We start from the raw sequence: 24,841 nt of genomic DNA, 5'->3' as shown, positions 1-24,841 counted from the left end.
ATTTTGCCTTGGATTGTGATCCCTTCTGGGCATATCGTAGAGTTGTGGAGGAGGATAGACACCTTACTTTATGGTAAGGAACGTCTTCGGATTTACCTGCTTGCTGAGAAACACTTTGATGCGTACTTTTACAGTAACTTACCTCTCTCGCCGTCTGATCTCTTCCGAATGTAGATACGCAGCTAGTGTTGACCCAACCATCACAAGCCTCATGTACACATCCAAACAGTCTGAAGCGTCCATCGCCATACTAAGCCGGTAAGCATGACCGATTCAAATCACCATCCACGCTACCGTCTTAGCTATGCGATGTGTATCTAGCCCCCAACACTAGTCTCGACTTTCATCGGCTCGGGCAAATCCCCCATCTTCATCCCCATCATCTCATCTCATCCCGTCTCATCCCATCCCACCACAGACGCTACCAATTAGCGCCATAACAGTCGGCCAGACAAGATGGCATGTTATTTCTCCATACAGACAGGCACTTTGCCTCCTCTACCTAGGTAGGTGGTGTATTACCCCGAGACTTGAGAGAGAGAGAGAGAGAGAGAGAGAGAGAGAGAGAGAGAGAGAGAGGCACTCACAGTCACAGACCACAGTACCCCGGGATGGAGAAACGCGCCCACCCACAGAAGTCAGGGCCTTGCCATGCCATCCCGTCCCATCCTTCCTCACGCCGTCGCCATCGCCGTCGCGCGCATGAACATCCCCCACAAATTAACACCAGAATCACATGCTACCCATGCTGCCAATGGCTGCCACACCTACGGATACTTGCTACCCATCCGTACGGATACAACCCGCAGCCTGCCGAGTACATAGTGTACCTTATGTAGGAAGTACTCTTGCAGATGCTCAACGTCCCACTTACTCCTATTGGAGCCCTGGCACAGCGGCTCAACACGTCAACCCGGTCACTCTTTGCCTGAGCTTACATTGGGCTAGAACACCCCATCTGATTCCATTCCACCGCGCACCCTCGACACCCTAAAAAACCACCTTACGCGGTGCCACTCACCCACTTACTGTACACTACTCCATACCTAACCGTACCAAACAAAAGTGCTCCCAGAAACGCGGGTTCGCACCTCTCTCTACATACACAGTACTGTTCCCTTCTCACGGCCTCGTTCCAGGCTGTCGTCATCAGGAAAACACAGGAAACCACGGCATCGCCACCCCCGTTACACTCGGGACGGGACTTTCGGTACAGATGTCGACAGGCCAGGCCGAGGTAGTACATTGGTGCTTGTCTTCTGTCAAGTCTACTCTATTCCGGAAGTTCCACAGCCTACGCAGTATACGCCTCTCGTACTTCTGAACGCTGCTGCTCTGATCCTTCTACCGCTGAAGGTGCTTGAATGTTGCCACCGCTGGTAGCAAGCCTATATTCGCCCCTTTCTTCACCACCTCGTCTCGTCCTACTCCCTTACCCTTAGTTCTATTAGTTGTGCTTCTTCCCTCTTTTGATTCTTCTCACGAGCTTGTACCTTCTCTGCGTCTCTAAACGTTTCATTCCCTGCTTCCCTATCCCTTCTCTATCCCCCTAAGTGTACGTTCGACATCCCCTGTTGGAACCGAGCTCGGCCAAGGTCTCGAGTATAACATGGTTTCTGCACATCCCGCATCACTTCGAGTTTAACGTCCGGAACCTTATCCCAACTCCACGTTGTCTGTCACTTAATGACCTGTGTCTCCTGCGCATGCGAGCGCCCACTTTCCGACCGTCACTGGCATCAGCCCCGACACGCCCATCAGAGATCATGGATCCGGACGACGACTGGGACGGGGACGAACACTCTCACGACCTCATCCATGTCCCTCTCGACTCTCACCAAGGACGAACTGTGCTACCGAGTCCTATAGCCAGGGCCGTCAGTCTTGCCACTCGCTCAACATGTTTAGCAATCCGTGTTGGCACCCTTATCAGCTCGTACGGCTTCGATGCTGCCAAGTTCACCACTCTATCCAGTCTGGAGCTTAGCAGGGGCATACTCGAGGGAATTCTAAGCAGGTCTGGGAGAGATATGCTCGTACGTTCCAACAGCGACCTGGGCAGAGAAGATGCAGAAACTGTCCTGGAGAGGAGCTTGGAGCACTTGCATAGTGCTATGTCGCAAATCGTTTTCTGGACTACGACCGGCTTTCAGATGACGAGTACCACCATTTCCGTCGCTTCAGAGATATCTCAGCTTCTTCTCTCGTCTCTCGACCAATTCTTTGGCTCAACTGACTCTTCACGTGCCATTGCGAGCATCATTACTTTAATTCGCCGCGAGTTTCAGAATCCTGCGACTGGTGTGGAGGGTGAGCGTGTGGGTGTTGTAGATCTGGTCATGGGCTTGTGCGCGTTGGCCTACCTGCAGCGCAAATGTCGACGTTTCCTCGACGAAGAGACAAGACGACTTGGCCACGATGAGATTGTTTGGGATGTCGTTGTACTCAACGACGGGGAGCGGGTCGACATTCACGAAAACAGCCTATACGGTGTGCACAAAGGCCGCTACAAAAGCAAAGGTCCTGATATTTTGGTTTCCATCCCTGGAGATCAACCGAGTCCTGGTATACTAGCGACTATCGAACGACATGGCGAGCGAGAAACCAGCGGAGACGAAGACGACTACGACCTGCCAGAAATTCGCCTGAAGAATCAGATCATGCGGTCTATGCCTGCAGATACAAGCGTGTCCATCTCGACAACGACCTTGACGAGGAAGATGATCACTGTGGATTTCACGGGACCTGAGCCCCCAACTTTGACACCGCCTCCAGGCGTTGAGGTCGTCGAGCGAGAAGTTCTTTCATCTTCAGAGGGTCCAAAGGAGCAGTTGGTGAGGCATCAAGACGTCCCGACTTACCGGGTCGTCTACAGAGTCGACAAGAGCAAACATCGAAACACAACAATCCAAGGCTTTGAGGAGGCAGAAGACAACTCTGGAAAAGTGGAATCACTAGACGACACCGAGGAGTCGGATGGATACGGTCGAAATGACGAAAAGGACGAAGCGCCCCCCGTACCACCCAAGAAGGCGCTGACATCTGCCCCGGCCACTATTCCGAGGTCAGATGCGACATCCAATCCGACCCCTCGTCGAGCAAAGGTTGGTCCTGGTTTTCCCTCGACTTCACCCGGCAGTCGAGTCTCTCAGATCCCAACGCCCAAGCAGAGTCCCGAAAACGCGCCAAACCAAAAGCGACAGCGCGCGCCTCTAGGCCCCCTGCCAGTGCGGGCACGTCAGGAGAGTGCCGTCTCCTCGCACGCCGAAGCCACCAAGCCCAAGAGAACCAAAGGCGAGTCCTTGTCAAGTAGCAAACCATCGGAGAAGCCCACAACCGAGAAAAAGGGAGGCATCAGGCAAGCCTTGAAAAGGGGTACCAGCTCAAACATCTCCAACCTCTTCCATCGAGACGGAACCGGCACCGGCACCGGCAGTTCGCAGCCCACGGGGAAGCCCAAGCAGCCGGCAAAGACTTCTACAAGAGATGGAACAACACGTACCTCTACTCAGCCCAACCGTTCATCCCAGACTCGGGCCATGGGCCCGACTGCTGCCTCTAGCTCAAGAGGCCGGGCCTATGAGAACCCCTCACCTGTACCTCGCAGCTCTTCGCGAGCCAGTTACATCTCTGTGCACGAGCGACGTCGAGACTCTATTGTGTCACAGACGGATACCTACTCCTTCCACGCCGTCGACGGATATCGACCCCAGTCTCCAGGGTACACTCGCCGTGACGGCATGGGCCAGCCCAGCATCCCCAAGTCGCGGTCAGAGAAGGACATGAACGATCAGAAGCCACCATCGCCGATGAAGTCCAGGAGAGCGCGTTCCCACGTCAACACACCGAGTCTCTACAGCATCGCCAACACCGGCTCCCAGACGTCTCTGGTTTTGTCATCGTACTATCAGAAGAGCGCATACACCGACTCCGAAGCCATCGACACCTTGAGGCGGGCAGGCACAGTGGATGGTGTTTTCCCGGCATTCCACCTGCTCCGAAACATTACGCGGTACATGCGTTTCTCTTCCGCGTCGTACGGGTCCAACTTTCTCAAATTCATGGGCATCTCCAAGGACATGCCCCTGATCAAAGCGTTAGACGACACACATCACGAGATCCGCTCCTTTGCGCACCACACGGAATCCGAGTCCACAAGCATCCTCCTCGCCTCCTTCGTTGACGCCCAGGGCGGATCCGACACCACCGGCTCGACCGGCACCGGCGTCCCCTTGGTCCACTACATATCTCTCGACCACGAATCCAAAGCCGTCGTCCTCGCGTGCCGCGGCACCCTCGGCTTCGAGGACGTCCTGGCTGACATGGCCTGCGACTACGACAACCTCTACTGGCGCGGCAAGTCCTACAAGGTTCACAAGGGCATCCACGCCTCCGCCCGCCGCCTCCTCTACGGCGGCGACGGGCGCGTCCTCTACACCCTCAAGGAGGCCCTCGACGAGTTTAGCGACTACGGCCTCGTCCTGTGCGGCCACTCGCTCGGCGGCGGCGTCACGGCGCTGCTGGGTACCATGCTCGCTGAGCCCTCACCGTCGGGCACGGGCTTCGTCACGACCTCGGATCCGCACCGCCGGCTCCTCGGCGACGGACGCCTCCTCGACGCCGACACTACGCACGTCTGCCTCCCCTCGGGCCGTCCCATTCATGTCTACGCCTATGGCCCTCCCGGGACAATGTCCCCCGCCCTCCGCAAAGCCACGCGCGGTCTCGTCACCAGCGTCGTCCACGGCTGCGACCTCGTCCCCTTCCTCTCCCTCGGCGTCCTGCACGACTTCCAGGCCGTCGCCCTCGCCTTCAAGAGCGACAACCACGAGGCAAAAGTCGAGGTCAAGCAGCGGATATGGCAGGCTTTCCAGTCCGGACTGGCGGAGAAGTGGTACACCAACAGCGGCTCCCGCTCCTCCTCCTCCCTGACCGCCGGCGCCGACGAGGAAAAATGGAGCATATCGGCGCTGACGACGCTTCGCTCCAGCATGATGAGCCTGAAGCTGCTGCCTCCCGGCGAGGTGTTCATCGTCGAGAGTCAGCGTGTACTGAGGCGCGACGCTTTTCTTGTTTCTGACGAGGAGTCTATCGGCCGGCCTGCGCAGCGGATCGTGCTCAAGTACGTTAGGGACGTCGAGTCGCGCTTCAGAGAGGTGCGGTTCGGGACGAGCATGTTGATTGACCACAGCCCGGCCAAGTATGAAGAGGCGTTGAATAAGCTGCGGTTCGGAGTTGTTGAAAGTTGAGAAGCAGTATGAGGGGGGATTTCTTTTCTATGGTGAGAGGAAAATCACACAAACATGAACACAACACGCCCCTTTTTATTTTCCTTTGTCGCGGACATATGGTCCGATTCACCCTTATATACCCCATACATCCCCGAGTGTGAGATAATTATACAATTTCTTCAAATGTTGAGTTATCATTTTAGCCTGGTCATGTAAAGAAGACATGCAAAGTTTGGGACGGAAGGATCTGGGAAAGGAAGTCGAGGGAAAGAGTCTAGGTTGTGAAGAGATGATGAGGATGTAGATGAAACCAACTCAGAACATCTGTGAATACAGAGGTGTATCCCAAAATTTATTATTGATACAAAGTGACGCAAGATTTATTTACTTATTCTTCTGAATGTTCTTCAGTTCGGTCATCGCCCGTACCCCTACGGCTTTTCCGTCACAATCTTGCCGTCCTTGTCATAAAAGATCTCCTTGACCTTGACAGACCGCAGGTGATCCACGCCCTTGCTCAGCTCGCAGTCGTGGTGGAAGAGCCACCACTGGCCCTTGAACTCGACAATGGAGTGGTGCGTCGTCCACCCCAGCACGGGCTCGAGGATCCGTCCCCCGTACGTAAAAGGGCCCAGAGGGCTCTCGCTGGTGGCGTAGCAGAGGTAGTGCGTGTCGCCGGTCGAGTAGGAAAAGTAGTACAGCCCGTCCCTCTTGTGCAGCCACGCGGCCTCGAAGAAGCGGCGGTCGTGGTCGTCGGCGAGGATGGGCTTCCCCGTCTCGGGCGCGAGGATCTGAATCTCTTGGACCTCGCCGTCGAACTGGTGCATGTCGCCCGTCAGCTTGGCCACGCGCGGGCCGAGCGCGTAGACGCCCTCGCCGCTGGGCTCCTGGGCGCCGAGCCACTGCTTCTCGAACACTTCGTTGCCCTTTTGGTAGCACTGCAGCTGGCCGCCCCAGAGACCACCAAAGTAGAGGTAGCCCTGGCCGTCGTCGTCGACGAAGCTGGCCGGGTCGATGCTGTAGCTGCCCTTGATGGGTTCCGGGTCCGGGGTGAAGGGGCCCTCGGGCTTATCCGAGACGGCGACGCCGATGCGGAAGACGTCCTGCTTGTCGCGGGCGGGGAAGTAGAGGTAGTATTTGCCGTCCTTGTAGGCGGCGTCGGGAGCCCAGAGCTGCTTCGAGACCCAGGGTACGTCTTCGGTCTTCAGAACGACGCCGTGGTCGACGACGGGCTCGAGGGGATCCAGCGATGATGTGCTGAAGACGTGGTAGTCGGCCATGTCATATTGGTCTCCATTATCGTTGAACTTGATGTCGGTCTCGCGGTCGTGAGATGGGTAGATGTAGACTTTGCCATTGAAGACGTGGGCTGAAGGGTCGGCCGTGTAGAGGTGGTTGATGAGGGGCGCCATTGTGAATGTATGTGGGATGGGGGAGGGGAGAACGTGGGAGTGCGGGGGAGAGAATGCGGGGGTTGAAGGTGGTTGTTGGTGGTAGAATTGGGGTCAAATGGGGAAACCAAGCATGCCACTTTGGGTGTCTTGAAGAATAGGATAGGACGATGTTGCAGATTGCCTACTTGCAATAAGACAAAGACAATTAAGGATGTTCTGCAGAGACCGATGGGGCGCAAAAGAAAAGCCTTGGGAGGTAATCATTTATATGCCAAATAGCTGCCCTCGAGTATTCTCCACCGTCAAAAGGGTTCAGGCGTCTGGATGAATGTGAAAGTGGTGATGTTGGCCCGGTAGAGTGGAACACGGGACGACTAGCCAGCGGCCTTTGAATTTACCCAGCGCATTTTCCCGGTTTACCCCATCCTGGGCACACCCCCCACCCGCACCACGAGTTGGAGGACTGAACCTGGACACTGGTGACAGTTGCAATCCAATACAGGTGCATGATGCTGCGGTAGGCCAACCGTGGACTTTCTTGGGAGATGCAAAACCAATCTCTTGTGTGCCATGCTGGTCCTGGTGAAGTCATATTGACGGCGTAAGGCACTTGTTTTGAGCATCCAACATGATCTCTATCATATTTTGATTTCGACTGAGATATGTTTCGGATAGTAAGTAGATACCAAAAAATGCAAGAAAATAATGTTGGATGCTCAATCTCGCCCCTTTCAGGATGAGACCCCGCACTACCCAAGCTTTGCCGCCGAAATCACAAGGCAGCGTAGGATTCGAACCCCGTCGGTAGGTTATTGGTAGTCTTTATGACTCCATGGCTACGATACGCCGTCGTTTGCACCATTGAGCCAAAGGTGACTCAATGAACTTGTAATTAGGCAGTGTTGCGGTCCGCTCGCCTATGGACCTTCCTCCATGGCGTCAGCAAGGTTCGTGGAGGCCGAACGGGTTGCTTAGCATCGTGGGATGGAAAGGTCTGGAAGCCTAAAGTGAGGACACGAAGGTGCGTTCTCTTTGGGTCCAAAGCTTGATCATCGATATTGTTCTCCCTCTCACGCCCGACTGCTGAAAATAAGGGTCAGCCGCACCTTAGCATTCATCAAGGCACGGCGATATAGCCTAAGTTTCAGAAGCGCAGTGGCAGTGGTGCGGCTCGTAAGGGAGCTTGAATGCAGAACCGCCAATGATGACTGCGCTTTGGCTCGCCATCATGTGTTCCAGTCTTCTCTTGGTCCTTTCTTTGATTCGCAGACAGCTGACAGTGCTGGTTCGGCTCAACCAGCCGCGCAGCAGCTGTTCAGAAGTCCTGAATGCCGGTTTGGCCCCGTGTGGTTTGGGCTCCCTCGTCTGCATCGCTGGCCCACTCGGGATCCTCTTCATCGAACCAGGCTTCCTCGGCATCACGTCTCTCCATGACGTCGTAGTCTTCGTTGTCGTCGATCAGACTGTAATCGAAATCCTCGTCGTGGCCTCGGACAAAACGTTCCGTGAGAAACTCATGCCATCTCTGAAGGCCCTCTTCCTTTGTCTTTGTTTTGGAAAGATCGGCTTCAGTTGTGAAATCTCTCGCGGGCTCCGATGTTGTAGTGTCATCAGTTGATGATTTCAAGTCGGCAAGACGAGCCTCGCCCCTGTGCAGGGAGCTCTCTAGAACTCCAGAGTAGCCCTTGGCCTTGCCTTCGACCTCACGCTCGGCTGGTGTCTGGAATTTGCGAACCAAGCTGTCATATAGTAGGGGGTCTGGAAAGAACATTAGCTCCTAAGTTGATAGTGAAGTGAAACCAAATCCCGCAATGTCCAAGTCACCAAGACCGCTCAAGGCAAAAGGAAGAAAGGGTATGCGGAGAGACGGACCTGCCAGCTCGTGTTCAGCGTCGGAAAAGTACTCTGGATGTCTCTCGAGATACTCTCGACGACGGTTTCGAGACCGGATATTGTTGGCTACTGTTGGCGACCTGGGTGGACGTGGCGTCGGCTTCTCAAAGGGCAGACTTTGCGACTGATGCTCAGGCTCTGTGAAGGAGGGCATCTTCACTTCAGGCCAAGTGCTTTCGGAATCAAATATAAAGGGTAGGCGTATAATATCACAGATACTATATGAGGAAACCTGGCTTTAGTTGAGTTCCGTAGATGAAGGCACCAAAGTGGATTAGACGAGATTGTAGATGTTCGTGTCTGGTTACAGTTACCTTCAGCAATGAAAGATGTCACTGTTTAAAATGTGGGTCGCGACAAAGGTAGGTACAGGTACTTGAGCACCTCAAGTAAGGAAGTCCCTCCTGGGTGCGAACGCAAATCCAGATGTACATCTTTTCGGATAATATGACTGCAGGACAACATGCACTCGCACGATTTGATAACTTGCAGAACCCCACGAAAGTACTGTATCCACGACTTGCAGAACACCTTGTCGAAGATCGACGTTTTGCCTACCAGCCGATTTATCCTTGGCTTCGGGCCAGGCGGGTGCAAGATCTCGATGGAAGGGCACGGTACTAGGGAGCTTGGTTTGTGGCTTGGGAACGAGGATATCCTCAGGCTCTTGTCCTTGCACAAGGAATCAATAGGGCGTTTAATGGAATTGTCCGCTTTTTTAGATGTCCATATGCTCCATAAGTGACAAAACTGAGGTATGGAGCACTCGAGTAAGGTACCTTGGACGGGAGAGTCGGGCTGCTCAAAGCAGGCCAATTGGCTGTTTATTGGGGGTGGGGCGGAGGCACATCGACGTGGCCCGGCGCAGAGAGCAATACGGCCAATTAATAGGGGGAAGGCGAGAAAAACGTTGGCTGTTAACGGGAAATGAGATACAAAGGAGGGAAAAAAGCAGGATTTGAGCCGGACATTGAAGCCGGTAAGGTGCCTTTTTACGGATGGTCTACGGATCCATGGACCATTCATGTGGGCTTGCACTTTGCAAGGCGTGGCAGCCGCATGGGTATCCCATCCCACGCGTTGTTTGCTCTTTTTCTCTCTACGAATGAATGGTAATATTGGGCTGTCAAGGCACATCTGGATGTTCTGTGTTGTCTGTGATTTTGTGTCTCTGTCTCTCGAGTCTCCCTCTACAAGTTACAACCCAGCGCAACCCCGGGATATGACAGCCAGCCAGCCCACTGGTGCTTGACTGGACTTGATCTGGTGGTTCACATCCATTCGCATTGACTTAGTGGACGGCAAAGCTAGGCATCTTGCACCATTTCTACTTGTTTTCTGTTGCATCTTCTTTCTTTTTCCCGTTTAGTCTCTGCCTCTTGTCTCTGAGTACTGAGTTGGGTATCTCAAGTTTTCAACCCCACTACCCTCTCATTCCTCTCTGTCTTTTCATTCTGAGATCTTGCCCGGTCTTCCTTTTTGGGATCCCCTAGGCCCATCTCACTCACTCATTTATCACATATTCTTTCTTGTCTTGTCTTGCCTCTCAATTCCCCAGGTGCCCGTCATCCCCCTTTAATACTCTGTACTTACCACACTTACATTCCACTTTTGTCAACTCACCTCACCGTATCATACCGTATTTCACCGTGTCCATCTACGTTGGAAGAATCGCCTTTCCCCCCTCATCCTCTTCCTCTTCTTCGCCGCAGTCAGAGAGGCTACATTACGAGGCACCTGATACCACTTATTCACCCACCTCTCATGCCACCCGTCCCATCCGTTCCTCCTCCTCTCGGCGTGTCTCAACCTCAGTCCACTTGATCCATCATCCAAGGAAACGACGACCCGCCGGAACAAAAGTCCATCAGCACACGGCTGCCATCACGTCCACGGCAACGGCGGCGACCACGCGACAAGACGCGCAAGACACGATACCACACCGAATTTCATTTCAGCAACGTACCGTCGTACACCGTACCGTACCGTCCCAAAGGAAGAAAAAAAAGCCTCGCCCCCATTCGCACGCTGAATGTGACCCTCCCATACCCATGGGTACTGCTGGGGATATCAGAGCCCGTCTCCGGGCAAAGTTCTCACGGAGGAATTCGGCTGCCCCATCTCTAGCTTCCAACAAGAGCACCGGCGATGCTCACAACTCCCAGGCAACTGATGGGACGAGTCTCACACGGCAATCCTCGGCCGTTGCATCCGCTTCGGCCCCAAGGTCTAGAGCAAGCTCCCAGCACCCGCCTCACACGCCAATCTCGCCCTTGCCCTCGCGCTCGCCGACTCCACACCAGCCACACCATCACCTGCAGGCACAGCCACAGTCCACCACACTACAACCCCCCGGCAGCAGCCATGGCGACCACTTGCTGCAGCCGAAATTGAAGGCAATTACGGCTGAGGCTTCCGCTGCCGGGGCTGCAGAGGGTGAAGCCGACAGTGAGGAAGGGCAGCTCCCGCCACAGTCGTCGTCCTCAAGCAAGTCCCATCTATTGGACCACCAACAAAAACAACGCCACGAGCACCAACTCAATCACGACAGTCATGGTGATGAAGAAAATAACTTTCATGATGCACCTCTCAGCAGCGACGAGGTTTTGGTAAAGGAAGAGAATCCCATAGTCACAGCTACTACGGGTACCAACAACGATCAAAGACCCGCAAGCAGCGCCAGCGCCAGCGCCAGCAACAAGGTCAGAGACAACTCGACCGGGACTGGGGACGATCAGGACGCTCACAAGCCACACCCCGACCTCGACCTCGACCGTGACTCGCTGGCCCCAATGCCGCCCGCCGAGTCTCAAGGACGCTTAGCTAGCGAACTGACTGCCAGCAACGATCTACGCCCAGCCGCAACAACCACAACCGCAACCACAACCACTGCTCCTACCGCAGCTCCCACTACCCTCAACAACCTTCCAAGCATCCACGAGGACCAAACCCCACCCGGATTTGACGACCCAAAACAGAGACTTCATCTATCGCAGTCGCATCACTCGCACCAGCCCCTACCGCCAAAATTTGGCGCGGCTCCCACCGTTACCCTTCAGGCGGTCTCTGCCGAGGACCTCAACGACGATCAACACGATCCCCTCAGCCATGCCCTCGGCACCCCGACGCCTCTCGCAACCGCCATCCTACCGAGTTCGCCCTTGTCCTCCCGCCCAGAGGCGCCTCCCCGACGACAAAGTCTTATACCTAATCGTCAAACCACTCTAATTCGAAATTTGCTCGAAGGACGTGTCGAAAACGAAGCTAGGCCAGCCAGCGCCGATTCTTTGCTCCCCAACATCGCAAACATGGTCACCCGCAAGGTCTGGGTTAGGCGCCCCGGTGCTTCTGCCACACTCATCACTGTCAACGAGGACGACCTGGTCGATGACGTGCGCGACATGATTTTACGAAAGTACGCCAACTCGTTGGGCAGGCATTTCGATTCCCCCGATCTCACACTCCGGATATGCCCGCGGGAGCAGAGACAAGATCGTATGCTTGGCCCCGAGGAGCCCGTGGGCCGTACACTCGATGCATACTTCCCTGGTGGTCAGAATGTCGAAGAGGCTCTGGTGATTGATATCCCAGCCCGGCGCACACCGAGGCCATCACCGCGCGCCCCAACTCATGCTACAACAATTTACTACAATGACGAAGGCCGGCCCTCCGAAGCTGGCGAGGGATATTTCCCTCCGGTTGCAAATGCGGCTGCTCTGCCGTCGCCAAATCTACCAGTGCCGGTTGTCGCTCCTGTTACCGTCACTGCAACACATCCCGCGCATCCTGCCCATCCAGTTCATCCAGCACATGCCCTTACTGCGCATACTCAACACTCGATCGCAATTCTCGGTACAGGCCAAGTACCGCCAATACCCTCGCCGGGAGGCACGAGGTCTCGTGCTTACAGGGAACGTCCAGAACGCCCTCGTCTTGGGAGAACCCATACCTCCTCACCTACGATACTGAACCAAGTCAATGCACAATCCATGGCGGCCGCAGCTGCTGCTGCCGCACATCCCACCCACTCATTCCACCCACGCCTACCGCCTTCTCGGACGCAGTCGAACACTTCGGAGCAATCCAATGCCCAACCGGCTGCTCCACCGCTTCCGACACCGCCCGCTCCGGAAGTACAGCCTGCGAGAGTTGCGACTCCCCCGCCCAGGATTGCTTCTCCTAGGCCAGCAAGTTCTCGGCCTAAAAAGAAGAAAACGGTAGATCATCCAACTCTGCCCGCTGGCATATTGAACGGAGGTGTGCCGCCTATCAACGTGTTGATCGTAGAGGACAACCCGATCAACCTCAAGCTGCTTGAGGCTTTCGTCAAGCGTCTGAAGGTTAGGTGGAAAACGGCTGTCAATGGCCGGGATGCCGTCACCATGTGGAGGACCGGAGGTTTCCATCTTGTTCTGATGGACATTCAACTGCCCATCATGAGCGGATTGGAAGCCACTCGGGAGATCCGCAGATTGGAGAGAGTCAACTCGATTGGTGTCTTCTCTTCGTCGGCAGGTAGCGCACCTGAGGCCCCGAATGGCGAGCCCGAGGAGAAGGACAAGTTGACCAATATGGAGCTCTTCAAAAGTCCGGTGATTATCGTGGCCCTTACTGCCAGCTCCCTCCAGAGCGACAGACACGAGGCCTTGGCGGCTGGCTGCAACGATTTCCTTACGAAGGTTAGTACTCATCTACGCTTCAATGCCTACTAGTCCACCATACTAACGTGATAACTATAGCCCGTGAACTTCGTTTGGCTAGAGAGGAAGGTCATGGAATGGGGTTGCATGCAAGCACTCATTGATTTTGATGGCTGGAGGAGATGGAAAGACTTTTCTCAGCAGAATGACGAGGCTGAAGCCAAGAAATCGGCCGCGTTGAAGACGAAAGCAAAGAAGAATCGCTTGTCGATGACTTCGGTGCCAGCATAGAAATGCAATAACGCTCAGAAGCGTTAGCAGGGAACAGTGGTTATGCGACAACGGCTTTCGCCACACTTTTCACTGAAGGCCACAGTATTGGTGGCACTGCGAGCCTTTAATGAGTCTTTTTTTTCCAATGGTCTTTCATGAGACTTGGCTTAATGAACATGACGGCAACAGACGGACTCCGCTCTAAGGTATGATTATAGCAGGCTTGATGCTCATCTCTGTTGCAAGGGACCTGCATCTTGTCCAAGTCTACTCGTCGTTTGGTTGCATGGACGCAACGGTTCGGCTTAAGGGATGCCCCGCATGGAATATACGAAGAGGGACGCGCAGAATGATACCATAGAGCGCGTATGCATGAGAGAATAATCATAATGGATTCAGCAACGCATTTAATAGAGGATTTTGCTGAGATGACACGCATTGATCGTGACTTCATGTTTGGCCTGGTAGGTATACTGTATTGAGGTGAAGGATATAGCTCAATTGTGATTCTATAGACGTTTGCACGGTAAAGAAAATGACGAGAGGTGCCTGGCCAGACCCGAGTTCACCATATCTGAGTTCTATCGATTGTACTCAACGGGAGGGACTGGATGGGATTATCTGATAGCCGGAAGACGGATGTTGAAAACCGGTAGGTGGGTCTGAGTCCGGAGCTTGGGAGACGGTTTTCGGTCCTGTCCTGTCCTGAGGCACAAGGCCAATTGAGCAAAGCAAATTATCCGCGATATGGTCCGTGCGCATTCTCCTAAGAAAACGAGAGAAAAATCGGTCGGAGCTTTAAAAAGTCTCCCTTCTTCACAAAACAACCACACCCACGTTTTACTCAAGCTCCCAAATGGTTGCTTCGCCGTAAAATCGGTGCAATCCACGGCGCACCTTCTGCGTCGAGATAATACCTTTTTCTTTTTTTCTTGCTTTGCACACAATGTCGGCACGAGCGGGCTCGTCATTGTCGCCATTGGTCCTCGCGACCAAGTGGTGCGATGCGTCCGCCGCCGCGTATGCGGGCTCGCGATGCGCCTTTTCGACGACGCCGGTCCAGTCGAGAAGGAGCAAGGCGCAGCACAGGATGCACGAGTTCTTCAAGCTTGGTAGAGGTGCCAAACTGAGAGACTCTGAGAATGGTGTCAACTACTTGGGCGGCTCCAGGGAGCAGCCGTTCCCGATGAACCCGTTCTTCCGGAGCGAACCCGTGCTGAGCGAGAGGCTGAGGGACGAGGTCTACCGGAGGGTCACGGTGGCCAAGCAGTCGCTGAAGCTCGTCTCGGCTGAGCTGGGTATCGATGTTCGCCGCGTCGCTGCCGTAGTGCGGATGAAGGAGATTGAGAAGCAGTGGGTAACAGAGGTAAGCATAACCATTCATTTAATCCATCAAATCCCCCCTTCGGTGGATTCATTCTCCACCCACCCCAGCATCATGATGATCAACTTTCCAAAATTCGATTAGTCTTGAAGACGCAACATATGGTTACACCTTGGCACTGCGAGCCTCTCTGATTTGCTACTATTTATTTTCTCAACTCATGTTTCGCACATCATTTCAGACGTACACAGTCTTTGCTGACTTGAGGAACCTTCTTCGCAGCGCAAACCACTAGCTCGACCTTATGCCCAGGCCATCATGAGCATGCTTCCCCAGACTTACCTGGCGGACGCAGGAAGAGACCAGAGGCCCCACGAGCCCGTGAATGAGATCCACGTCCACAAGCTCACGATGCAACAACTCTTCGTGCCCGTGTCTGAGTCGCGGCAATTCAATAGAGAAGACGCCGCAAAGGCCTTCCATAGAAACATGCTTTCGATTGACGATCGCTCACCGCACAAGGAGCTCATTGACATGAGGAGGGCGGCCGCCAACGGCGGCGACAGAGCTGAGCTGACGCGCAAGTTCCGCGCCGAGACGAGGGCACAGGAGGACAGGTTAGTCGAGAGAGAGCGCAAGCGTCTCGAAAAGGTCGAGGAGGAGACGACGCGTGTTGATACCGGTCGTTTCGAGTTCAGATTCAAGGAGATGAATGTCGAGACCGTCGGAAAGAACGGCCGCAGCAGAGGAGGCGTCGGCTGGAGATACGGTGTCCCCTTCTATGACCGCAGGAAGGGCGAGACGAAGATTCCCACATCGGTGCCTTGAACGTGTCCAACCCAGACATTACTGCCTATTGCCGACTACATCACAACCGGCGACGGCACGCTGGAGGAGGAGAAGCGGCTCAAAAACAGCCACTAAAACCAATCAGAAGATGAACTGAAGTCATGTTGGCTCAGTTCTCGTGTGGACGCTTTACGATAAAGCGTCTGTGTCTATCAACTGTACTTATATACATGTAACCCTATATGACGACGGACTCAAGCGGAGGGGCGCGCTTCAAAGGATGAAGCTTCAATCCAGCCCAGCAAGAAATGCATTTTATTCCTTCCAATAAGCCCTTTTTTTCCTATCAGAGCAAATACTTCGTATGTGAGACCCAGTCGACTACTTTACGTCCGTCGTCAGCATGTACCACTAGGTTTGACCTGATACGGCTGATGTCGTCTGGCGAGAGACGACATCTATTCTGGACATACGCCTCGACCGAACCGTACTCCTCGCGGAGTGCAGCCAGCGTTGCAAGCATGTTTTCTTTCCTAAGCGGGGTTTAGCAATAGGTATAGTAGGTGATTGAGTGATGGTGAGCAAGCACATACCTAGATCCAATCATGCGCCTAGCCCCCTCGGGGTTCCCCTTCATGGCCTCGGTAGCGAGAAGATGCTGAATAATCTCCTCCCTCCGATCCTGGAGACCAATGTCGGTGAGGCTGTATTCGTGGGCCACGACCTCGTCCGAGACGCCGCAGAGGCTGAGAATGAGGGCGCAGATGATTCCCGTCCTGTCCTTGCCAGCGGTGCAGTGGATGAGCAGCGGAGTCGGGGGTTCAGTGGAGGCGAGGTGAGAAAGGATGGTGTGGAAGGGGTCGTTGGGGTGGTCTGCCTCCGAAGCGGCGCGGAGGATGTCGGTGTAGGCCTTTGTGAAGCCCTACGGAAACGTTTGTTTTAGAATTTCACACATAATCTCACAGAGTGGCGAGCCATTCCCCCCTTTTGGTCACCGGCACAAGTAGGAAATGGTGAGAGGGGGAGGAGTGGCTTGCAGAAGAAGAAACTCACCTCGGGCCCGTTGCTAGAGTAATTCCGGTACCGTAAGGCGATAGCTTCGGGGCCGTAGTCCATGTCCCGAAAGACAGGGACAAAGATGCGGGTGGCGCCGGGCCACTCGCGGACGTCGCAGCTCGTGCCAGCCTTTGCGAGGCGCTCGAGCTCAATGGCGGAGCGGAGGTCGTAAACGTGGGTGATGTTGAGGTTCTGGAGGCGAGCGACGCCGTCGTCGGTGAGGCGGGAGGGCTCGGCGGAGCGGAAGAGGATGCCGGGCTTGACGATGCGGCCGGCCGGGAGGGCATCGACGGGATAGCCGCCGGCGTCGCGGAAGTTGGGGAGACCTGGGATCTGGTGGAAGGGGGGCGTGGGGAGGTCGACTTTGGGGCGTGATTCCGTCATTGTGTTGTCTCTGCTTGTCTCGTGTTGCTATACGAGTTGGAGGGGAAGTCAACGAGCGAGAGGTCAACGTTTACGCTGTGGAACGGATAAGATGAACAACAACGTTGTGGACTGGATCTGGTTAATGGTAGTGTGTACGGAGTATTCGCATTCTGTAGATGGGTGCACCGCGGCAATGGGCATCGTCGGATGTGGCCTCTGCGGGGGAGGATTGCGGCATCCGAGGCATGTCGTTGGGTAGGCTCGGACCTGCCCACCTTTGGGCCAACATGCGCGCGCCTTTGGGCGTAAGTGGAAAGCAGCATCAAGTCAAGGTCAACTAATCCAGGTTGCTCTCTTCACCGAGAACTGACTAACAATTCCATCCCTATCCTGCACGTGGAAGTGGGTATGTGGTGAGGAGAAGCAAGAGCAACATGTAGAACAGACCAGGAAATAGCTTCTAACACTGAGTCTAACTCTCGTACCTGCCGAGGTGAAGAATGGCCCGTCTGGGTGTACCGAGTGTCCGTAGGTATATTGATCTACCTTGGTAGGAACCCAGCGCTTCGGTTCACCCAGTCTTGCGGGCAGTCTTCATCAGCAGCTCAGAAACATGGCCAGTCAGCAACATGAGAAACATGAAAGATCGATCACAAATGTCATCATTAGGCAGGTGCCGTCCGAGGTTTGTTTCCAACACTGCCAGATTCGGGCCGTCCAAGAGCAACGACAACAGGGAGGAGTACTTGGGTCGGAAGTGCTCAAAACATCAGAATCTAGGTCAAATTACATAGTAGGGTCATGTCACATCGTCCGAGGGCTCAGTCGACCAGTGTCATGGAAGCGCTGTGCTACTACGGCCAGGTGACTGTCTGGCACAGCTGAAGTGAGACTGCTAATCTGCTCAGATGCTGCCGATGATGCCCACCTTACCTTACTTGTACTGCATACCTAGTCAACTCATCGTGTTAATGAGGTCGAGTTCCTCCCTCTTGGTTACAAACGGTAGAGGCATCTCATCTCGTACCTGACAGGTCTGACGTCCTCGATGCATGCACCTTCCCCTGACGCAGGCCAGCAGAGCAAACGTGCAGAGTTTCCAAGCTGCGGCAGCTGCTCTGACTGACACCTGCCCGTCGACAGCTCCATGAGCCAGTGACCTTGAGCCCTCAAGCCCTGGCCTGAACAACACCTCAAGGAGCAGACCGGGAACCTCTCAGGGCTAAGAAGACGGCCACATCCAATGACAGCAATGACAGCACCCCCTGGGCCCCTTCATCAAAACTACGCGAACCTCCCACCTAGAGGAGTAGTCGCGTTCCTGACTGGCTCGTCGTCCGCGCTAAAGGCCTCGTGCTGCGTCATAGGGGACCAACTCATATCTTCCCAGATTTTCTTGACCTCTTTTTTTCCTACCAAGGACGCGCTGGGAGTTGTGGGACTTGGAGGGAATCCGACCGGTTTGAGACAAGCAAGATGGCGATCAACCTGTTTGTGTCTTTCCCACACCCTAGCGCCCTCCTCGTGGTGTGATTAAACCTACTGGCGCTGCTACCCTTCCATCTGACCCTGCCCACCTTAAATCACCTTGCTCGACATAGGTTGGTGTCATCATTACCTGCCAAGGTTGCCTTCACCACCGCCGTCTGTTCCCGTAGAAGAGAAAAAAAAACTTCGTTCGCAGCCTTAATTTGAATAAGACCCCCCTCTCCCTTCCAGCCTACCCCGGTGAAGCTGCCACCATCGCTCATCCCAACCTCAACTCATCGTTCCGCTAAACCAACACTTCCAAATCCGCAAGAACTCTTACCCAACACATACGACTCCTCCAATCTAGCGGTCAACCACTGATAAAACGTAGTCCGAGATGGGCCTCTTCGGCATGGCAGCGAGCTACCTCGCCTTCTCCGTCCTCCACTTCTTCCAGTTCGTTCTGGCCGTCACCGTATGCGGCCTCTACGCCGTCGACCTCAACCGCGCTAGAAGTGAAGGGAGCTACACCGACGGGAAATGGGTGAGAAAATCTTCTATGCTCCAAAAAAAAAAAAAAAACAGGGAGCTTCGGATGCAGAAACGAGGACTAACAACGCCCCCCCAAAAACAGGTCTTTGCTGTCGTGGTCGGCGCTCTCTCCGCCGTAACGGCTCTGCTGTACTTCATTCCCTTCATCCTGCGCTTCGCCATTGTCTGGATCTGGGATGCCATCCTCTTCATCCTCTGGATCGCCCTGTTCGGTCTCTTTGGCAATGTACGTACACCGAAACTAGTTCCCTACCTATGCAAACCTACCCACTGCCCTCTCTCGCCATAATTACTCATACTAACTTTTGACCTGCCAGATGTACATCAAGGAGAACGCAGAGGGCGACAGCGGCATTCAGCGCATGAAGAACGCCGTTTGGGTCGACTTGGCCAACGCCCTTCTCTGGCTCATCAGCGCCCTGGCGACTGCCGCCTACTGGTGGAGACACCGCGAGCGCCGTACCCGCTTCACTGGCCGTGGAAAGGTCTAAACAAACGATACTCAAAGCGAACCGTGGCCTACTTCACAAGGGGTGATAGAGCTCGTCTACTGAGTAGATGAAAGTGGGTATTGTGCGAGTGTATGGTCGAGGTGAACGCTCGGGATCCGGTGATAATGTTGTTACGAGGCCGGTGTTCTGGAGTATTTTAATTCTGCCGCAAACACGATACCAAAACCCTGGCGAGGTTTATCTTGTATTTTTGCTTTCTTTCCACAATTCCAATCCTACGAGAGATCCTAGAGTCAGTCGCCTACTTCGGACACCATATGTACGAATTGGCTGTGAGGTTAATGAGAAAAGAAATCCGTGGTTGCCAACTTGTTCACCATAGGCACATACGACTGTCACCATATCCCTTGCAAACATGTTCCAGACTTATCCACGTAAGATGTCAGAGAGATTATACCGGTGACTAGACCTGCGTTGAAAAGAATCAAGTCAAGAGTAGATTACTGAAAAAACAAACGATGCTCAACCTGACGCCCGTCCGTCTTCCTTAGCCGGGGCCGGCCGGTACTGACACGGGGACTGTGTGTCCCCCCTTCGAAAACCCTGACGACTGAATCGTACACGCCGCGCCGTCGTCGGCGCCGGCGTAGCTGTCCCTGCCGGAGGTGAGCGGCCCCGCGTTTCTACCTTCCTTAGAGTTTCGATCCTCCTACAAGATCGTCTATCCCCAAGGGGCACTCTACAAGAATGCTGCGCCTCAAGTCCCTTTCATCCATCCCATCGTGGACGGCCCCAGAAACCCTCAGGGAACTCTTGAGCCGAGTGCTGTACCGTGCGGTGGGTGCATGAAAACGCTGTCTCCATCTAGCAATGCACAGCCCGGAGGTGTTCCTCCTGAATCTAGCGTACCAGAGCCGTTCTACCGCTCCTTGGACCAGATGGATGCAGTTGACTGCGTGACTGCTAGGCACGCCAGACCCGGCGCCTCAAAAGTCCTACATAGGAAAAGCAAGGGGTCCAGGGGTCATGTTTTCCAACCCCGCAGGCACTAAGCAACGTCGTGTCTCCGCTGCGCTGTGACGTAGTGTCTGTGGCGACCCTGACAGTCCGCTCGTCCCTGGTTATCTCTACCAGATATTGGCGAGGGTAGCGCGCTTCAGAAAAATCCGGCCAAATATTCTTGAATAGGCCCAATGCACCTGAGCGGCCCTCGCGTTACAACACTTTAGAGACTGGAAATTTGGGCCGCAAATACTAGCGGAATAGGTCCGTGACGAGATCTAAGAGGGCATTTGGTGGCGGGCATCATTGAGGCTTGACCTTCATCCCACCGTCGGAGAGCCGCAAGCGGGATGTAAGCGACGGAAGACCCGGGGGGGGGGGGTCGGTGCGCTTTGACGTCCCCTGTTGTAAACCCAGAGCGAACGACGATAGTGACGGCGGCAGTCGGCAAAGTGAGACTTCAGTATCAACCAAAGCCGGGAAACCCAGGGTATAGGAGTGAGCCGACAGGACTCGCCGTTTCGCGGTGCCTAGCACCCGCTGTATCCTTTCACGCTTCTAACCTTGGGCCAAAAATCGACCCATTAAAAGCATCTGCGGCCTTGAGGCTATTCAAACTTGAGAAGGCGGAAGCGATCGGCGGCAAGATCAGCACAGTTTTTGCTGCTTCCGATTCAAAGCCTGAAAGGTCAAGCCCAGGACATGCATTGGGTGATTGGATCATGGCCCATGAATGAATCAAGTGGGCATCCCAAGACCCTCTCAACCTCTGCCTCTGGTCCTTCTCTAGCGTTATGTACACTAAGACGACAGCCTCCGCTCCCTGTCTCTCCCAACGTGGGCCCCGCCAGTGGTAGCAGCGGGACGGAGTGAAAAGTCATAAACGCCCGACGATGCGGAGGTTTCATCGGCTAGGACCGAAAGCCTGAAGGCGGAGGGGGTTGTATGGATACTTGGACCGTAGCAGAGACGGTGCCGTCCATATGCTGCGACAAGTGGAGGAGAAAGCATGAGGGGTAAAAGAGACAACTGCTGAACGACACGTTTGGACGACGGTCGGTTTCTATCGAGCAGGCTCCGGGTAGCCAGTGCGGAAGCGTTGAACCGAATGTCTTTTATCTCTCCGTCCAGCGCGGGTCGGCTTTCAGGTGGCACAGTCGGATCCTTTGCAATGGAGCTGCTGGGCTGGAGAAGGCCTTCGATCGCTTTTGGATACCGCAAGTAGTTAAAGACAGGTGGCAGATGGTGACAATCTGAATCAGCAGCCACTATTACACCCAGCTCGACAGGGGAATAGTCTTGTAGGAGAATAGTCTTGCCTCCATGGCATACATGCGTGGAATTGCCACTTGCCCGCTCGCGCAGCCACAGGCTCTAAGCCATGGGTATCAGGATTGATAAGAGCGACCTTCGTGTGTGTGCGAGGGCTCATCCGACTGGATGTCACAGCCCTCGATGTGGTTCTCGTCAGGCTTGGAAACCCGGTGATGATCGACATGAAAGATCGACGGCAGCAGTTCCGTGCTAGCTGGATGATTTGGCTCCTGATGTAAGTCAAGATAGTGTAGGCTAAGCGGTGAAAATGGCCAACCTCAATTTTGCGGCTGAGCTCCTTGCGCAGCAGGAACCTCAGATCGCAGGGTATCCAGGATAAAAGGAGCTGCCATGTGAATGTTGTCACGGGGAGGCTCTCTAGCATCTGCCTCGTAAGTTGTCATGCTGATGACGATACCACACGAATACTGAGGTACCTTGCTGCATGTGCGATCCAAAGATAGGTACGCACTCTACGGCGTAAGTCAATGCAGGTGAGAGGGAACTTTACCAAGGCACCTTGCGGAAAGACGGTGCCTGCTCGATCTTGGAGATGAGAACCGAAGAGCACGTTTGTCGAGATACCTACCATGTGGACCCTCGAATTGATAATGCACTTACGCAGATGGAATATCTAGGTGCTAGCCAAACAACAAGGGTGGTTTTGTTATACAAATTGAACCATGTTGGTTATGATACTGAGCCGACTGGACTCTAAAATTCCAAAGACGTTACTTATTCCACAATGCTCCGGACATCTGAGTACCTACGGTCCCTTCCACCTTGCGCAGCTTTATCAAGGTACGTATTTCGTTTACGGCACTCGGGTCCGACGGTTTTGGACCCTCCAATACGGTCACCTCAACGGCCGAAGCAAGATAAGGTGCCCGGAGCAATGGAACGGCCAACCTAACAGTCAACGGCCCTTATTAATAACCCAATGGAAGCTAGCAACAGAAGACCCTCGAAACCGTTTCCCCCTTGCCTCCCTCATTCCGTTTGGTCGGTCTCCGCATCTCGCACCATCCCACCAAAACCCACACACCATTACGAATGGATACCTTCTGAGATGTGAGATACTCCGTAAACCCAGCAAGACCCAGACGCCAACACCCTTCCACGCGCCTTCGTCGTTGATCCTTCGATGCCATCCATTGCTCTTGACCCTTTGCAGAAAGATCATCTCTTTTGTGCTCGAACATAGAGGACCCTGCAGTCTGCCCAACACGAGTACCAGCCTGTTTCTGAATGCAAGCCGAGCCCTGATGAATAAAAGCCTCCAAGGAGCGAAGCATTACTTTTACCTTCCACTCCAAAAATAGCGGCTGCCTTTAAATCCGTCAGCACCCTTCCTTCCTCAACTACAACACTGCAACTACTACTCCGACGAAACTTGGCCCCTTCTACACGAAACAACTCCAAGTCAGCAACAGCGACTGGTTTCCTACCACAGCCAGTGGGCAAAGGATACGCCAGAGGCACAAGTTCAAGCACATCGCAGCCATTCATTCCGCAATTACAACAGGGCCCCTGTCAGGTCGAAATCCATCACCTGCAACACGGAGGGAGGGGACGAAAGAGCGACTACTGTCTCCCTCACCGCACACACATGCCCTTGCTCTTACATGATATCCACCTCCACACAGGCCTCACATATCCACCAAATTACCCGCTTTCTCTGATCTGATCCTGCGCCCGTCTGGCGACGTGCAGTTAAAGAGAGAGCCTTGGAAGCCCATACCCGCCAGCACAGGATTCCAACCGAATGAGGTTGGCTAAGAAAACGAACGCACGCACATCTCATTCTAGACGAAGGACGAAGACGAGGACGCCGACACGCCGCACCCGCATGAGCCTCAACCTCATCTAGTCAAGCTTCCATTTTCCTTCCCGCCTCTGCTTATAAACAGAGTCTGCGGCAAGCACCTTACACGACAAGGGGCACGGCACGGCACAGCACATGGCATGAACAATAATCGTCACAAGCACCAAGAATCATCAGGAATCATCAAGGAGGAATCAACCATGGCGAGTCTGGGTCGGTCATTCAAACCACCAGCGTACCTGCGGGCGCGATCCCGACCTGCAATGACTGGAAGAACCTTGTCCAACTCTTCAGATATTTCGGTCGTCTCGACAGGATCCCGTTCCGACGCCGATGACCTGCTCATGTCTGGGCTCAATACGCCAGCGTACGAAAAGCCAAAGTCAGGACAAGATGGGTTCAGGATGTCAACGGCCACCGAGTTGTGCTCTCCCAAAGGTATGTTTCAGCTCTTTGCTATAGGTCGGGCCATTATTCTATGCTCTTTTCAAGTTTATCAGTTTCCCACTTTTGATTTATCTCCAACTTCAGCTTTGGACCTTTCCCCCGCCTATTCCATGGGTTTTCAGTTCACTATTGCAGGCTTGCCCCTAGGTGTCTCCTGTTTGTCTGCTCTTTGGTTGTCGCACTTGGGGCTGTGGGCTGTTCTGTTCCTGTGTTGTTAATTTCGGTTGATCAATCGGTCGCTGTTCTCTGTCATGCACTCCGGTACCTGCACCCAGCCGTCAATGCCCCCCCGTGGACCGCAACGTCGGCGCCGACAAGGACGGACGTTGGCGCCCATTGCCCAATGCTTCAGTGAGCCGGTTTACTACTTTTGTCCCTAGACTTGTGACAGCGAGTCAGGAAGGCTAGTCGGCTAGGGTCAAATGACGACGGCGCAGTGCACCGTGGCACCGTGGCTCGCAGTTGGTCTTGGAGACTAGGTTGTCTTGGATTTCCTCACGACCTTTTGTCCCTGGAGTTACAATAACTGCCGAGATGAGAGGAAACCCCTCCGTTCATCGAATCAGAGGGACAGGACCGGGAGTACAGCCTACAGTCTGAGCCAGTCAAGAGGGAGGGCGGAGAAGAGGAGATATGGCCTCCCCGATGAGCAGGCGGGATGGACTCCGATGAGCAGTGAGTGGCCAATGCCCCTCACTAGTGACCTCAATTCAACGCAACACCGAGTCGCCGACTTGCCGATGACCACCATTGGGTTAAGGTACTCTCCTGATGGTTGCGTGTGCGAGTGCTTGCGTACCGCGAAGATGAGGT

General features: G+C 54.3%; 8 protein-coding genes across 8 annotated transcripts; 4 read left to right on the top strand and 4 right to left on the bottom strand.

Moving 5' to 3' along the window:
• Positions 1-1,706: 1,706 nt before the first annotated feature.
• CPAR01_16713 (lipase) lies at positions 1,707-5,249 on the top strand (the record flags this gene model as incomplete). The annotated part of the gene is made up of 1 exon (XM_060500958.1): positions 1,707-5,249. One exon carries the CDS (start codon positions 1,707-1,709, stop codon positions 5,247-5,249), a length of 3,543 nt encoding a protein of 1,180 aa, XP_060340335.1.
• Positions 5,250-5,662: 413 nt separating this feature from the next.
• CPAR01_16712 (glycosyl hydrolase family 43) lies at positions 5,663-6,643 on the bottom strand (the record flags this gene model as incomplete). The annotated part of the gene is made up of 1 exon (XM_060500957.1): positions 5,663-6,643. One exon carries the CDS (start codon positions 6,641-6,643, stop codon positions 5,663-5,665), a length of 981 nt encoding a protein of 326 aa, XP_060340334.1.
• A 1,297-nt stretch (positions 6,644-7,940) lies between these two features.
• CPAR01_16711 (coiled-coil domain-containing protein) lies at positions 7,941-8,672 on the bottom strand (the record flags this gene model as incomplete). Its single annotated transcript, XM_060500956.1, has 2 exons — positions 7,941-8,383; positions 8,498-8,672. 2 exons carry the CDS (start codon positions 8,670-8,672, stop codon positions 7,941-7,943), a joined length of 618 nt encoding a protein of 205 aa, XP_060340333.1.
• Positions 8,673-10,569: 1,897 nt separating this feature from the next.
• On the top strand, positions 10,570-13,449 carry CPAR01_16710 (response regulator receiver domain-containing protein; the record flags this gene model as incomplete). The annotated part of the gene is made up of 2 exons (XM_060500955.1): positions 10,570-13,197; positions 13,258-13,449. 2 exons carry the CDS (start codon positions 10,570-10,572, stop codon positions 13,447-13,449), a joined length of 2,820 nt encoding a protein of 939 aa, XP_060340332.1.
• A 928-nt stretch (positions 13,450-14,377) lies between these two features.
• On the top strand, positions 14,378-15,583 carry CPAR01_16709 (uncharacterized protein; the record flags this gene model as incomplete). Its single annotated transcript, XM_060500954.1, has 2 exons — positions 14,378-14,797; positions 15,038-15,583. 2 exons carry the CDS (start codon positions 14,378-14,380, stop codon positions 15,581-15,583), a joined length of 966 nt encoding a protein of 321 aa, XP_060340331.1.
• A 307-nt stretch (positions 15,584-15,890) lies between these two features.
• CPAR01_16708 (tyrosine phosphatase) lies at positions 15,891-16,984 on the bottom strand (the record flags this gene model as incomplete). The annotated part of the gene is made up of 3 exons (XM_060500953.1): positions 15,891-16,077; positions 16,138-16,466; positions 16,598-16,984. The coding sequence occupies 3 exons, from the start codon at positions 16,982-16,984 to the stop codon at positions 15,891-15,893; spliced, it is 903 nt and encodes a 300-aa protein (XP_060340330.1).
• A 1,849-nt stretch (positions 16,985-18,833) lies between these two features.
• Positions 18,834-19,479, top strand: CPAR01_16707 (uncharacterized protein; the record flags this gene model as incomplete). Its single annotated transcript, XM_060500952.1, has 3 exons — positions 18,834-18,980; positions 19,071-19,214; positions 19,306-19,479. 3 exons carry the CDS (start codon positions 18,834-18,836, stop codon positions 19,477-19,479), a joined length of 465 nt encoding a protein of 154 aa, XP_060340329.1.
• A 1,764-nt stretch (positions 19,480-21,243) lies between these two features.
• CPAR01_16706 (uncharacterized protein) lies at positions 21,244-21,759 on the bottom strand (the record flags this gene model as incomplete). Its single annotated transcript, XM_060500951.1, has 1 exon — positions 21,244-21,759. A coding segment is annotated over one exon (516 nt), but the record flags the coding sequence as incomplete, so codon positions are not given.
• Between the last annotated feature and the right edge of the window lie 3,082 nt (positions 21,760-24,841).

Source organism: Colletotrichum paranaense, assembly GCF_030867605.1.
Source record: "Colletotrichum paranaense strain IMI 384185 chromosome Unknown Scaffold_28.1, whole genome shotgun sequence".
Taxonomy (NCBI): Eukaryota; Fungi; Ascomycota; class Sordariomycetes; order Glomerellales; family Glomerellaceae; genus Colletotrichum; species Colletotrichum paranaense.
Note: the sequence above shows the minus strand (reverse complement) of the source record. Positions and strands in the feature narration are given on the sequence as shown.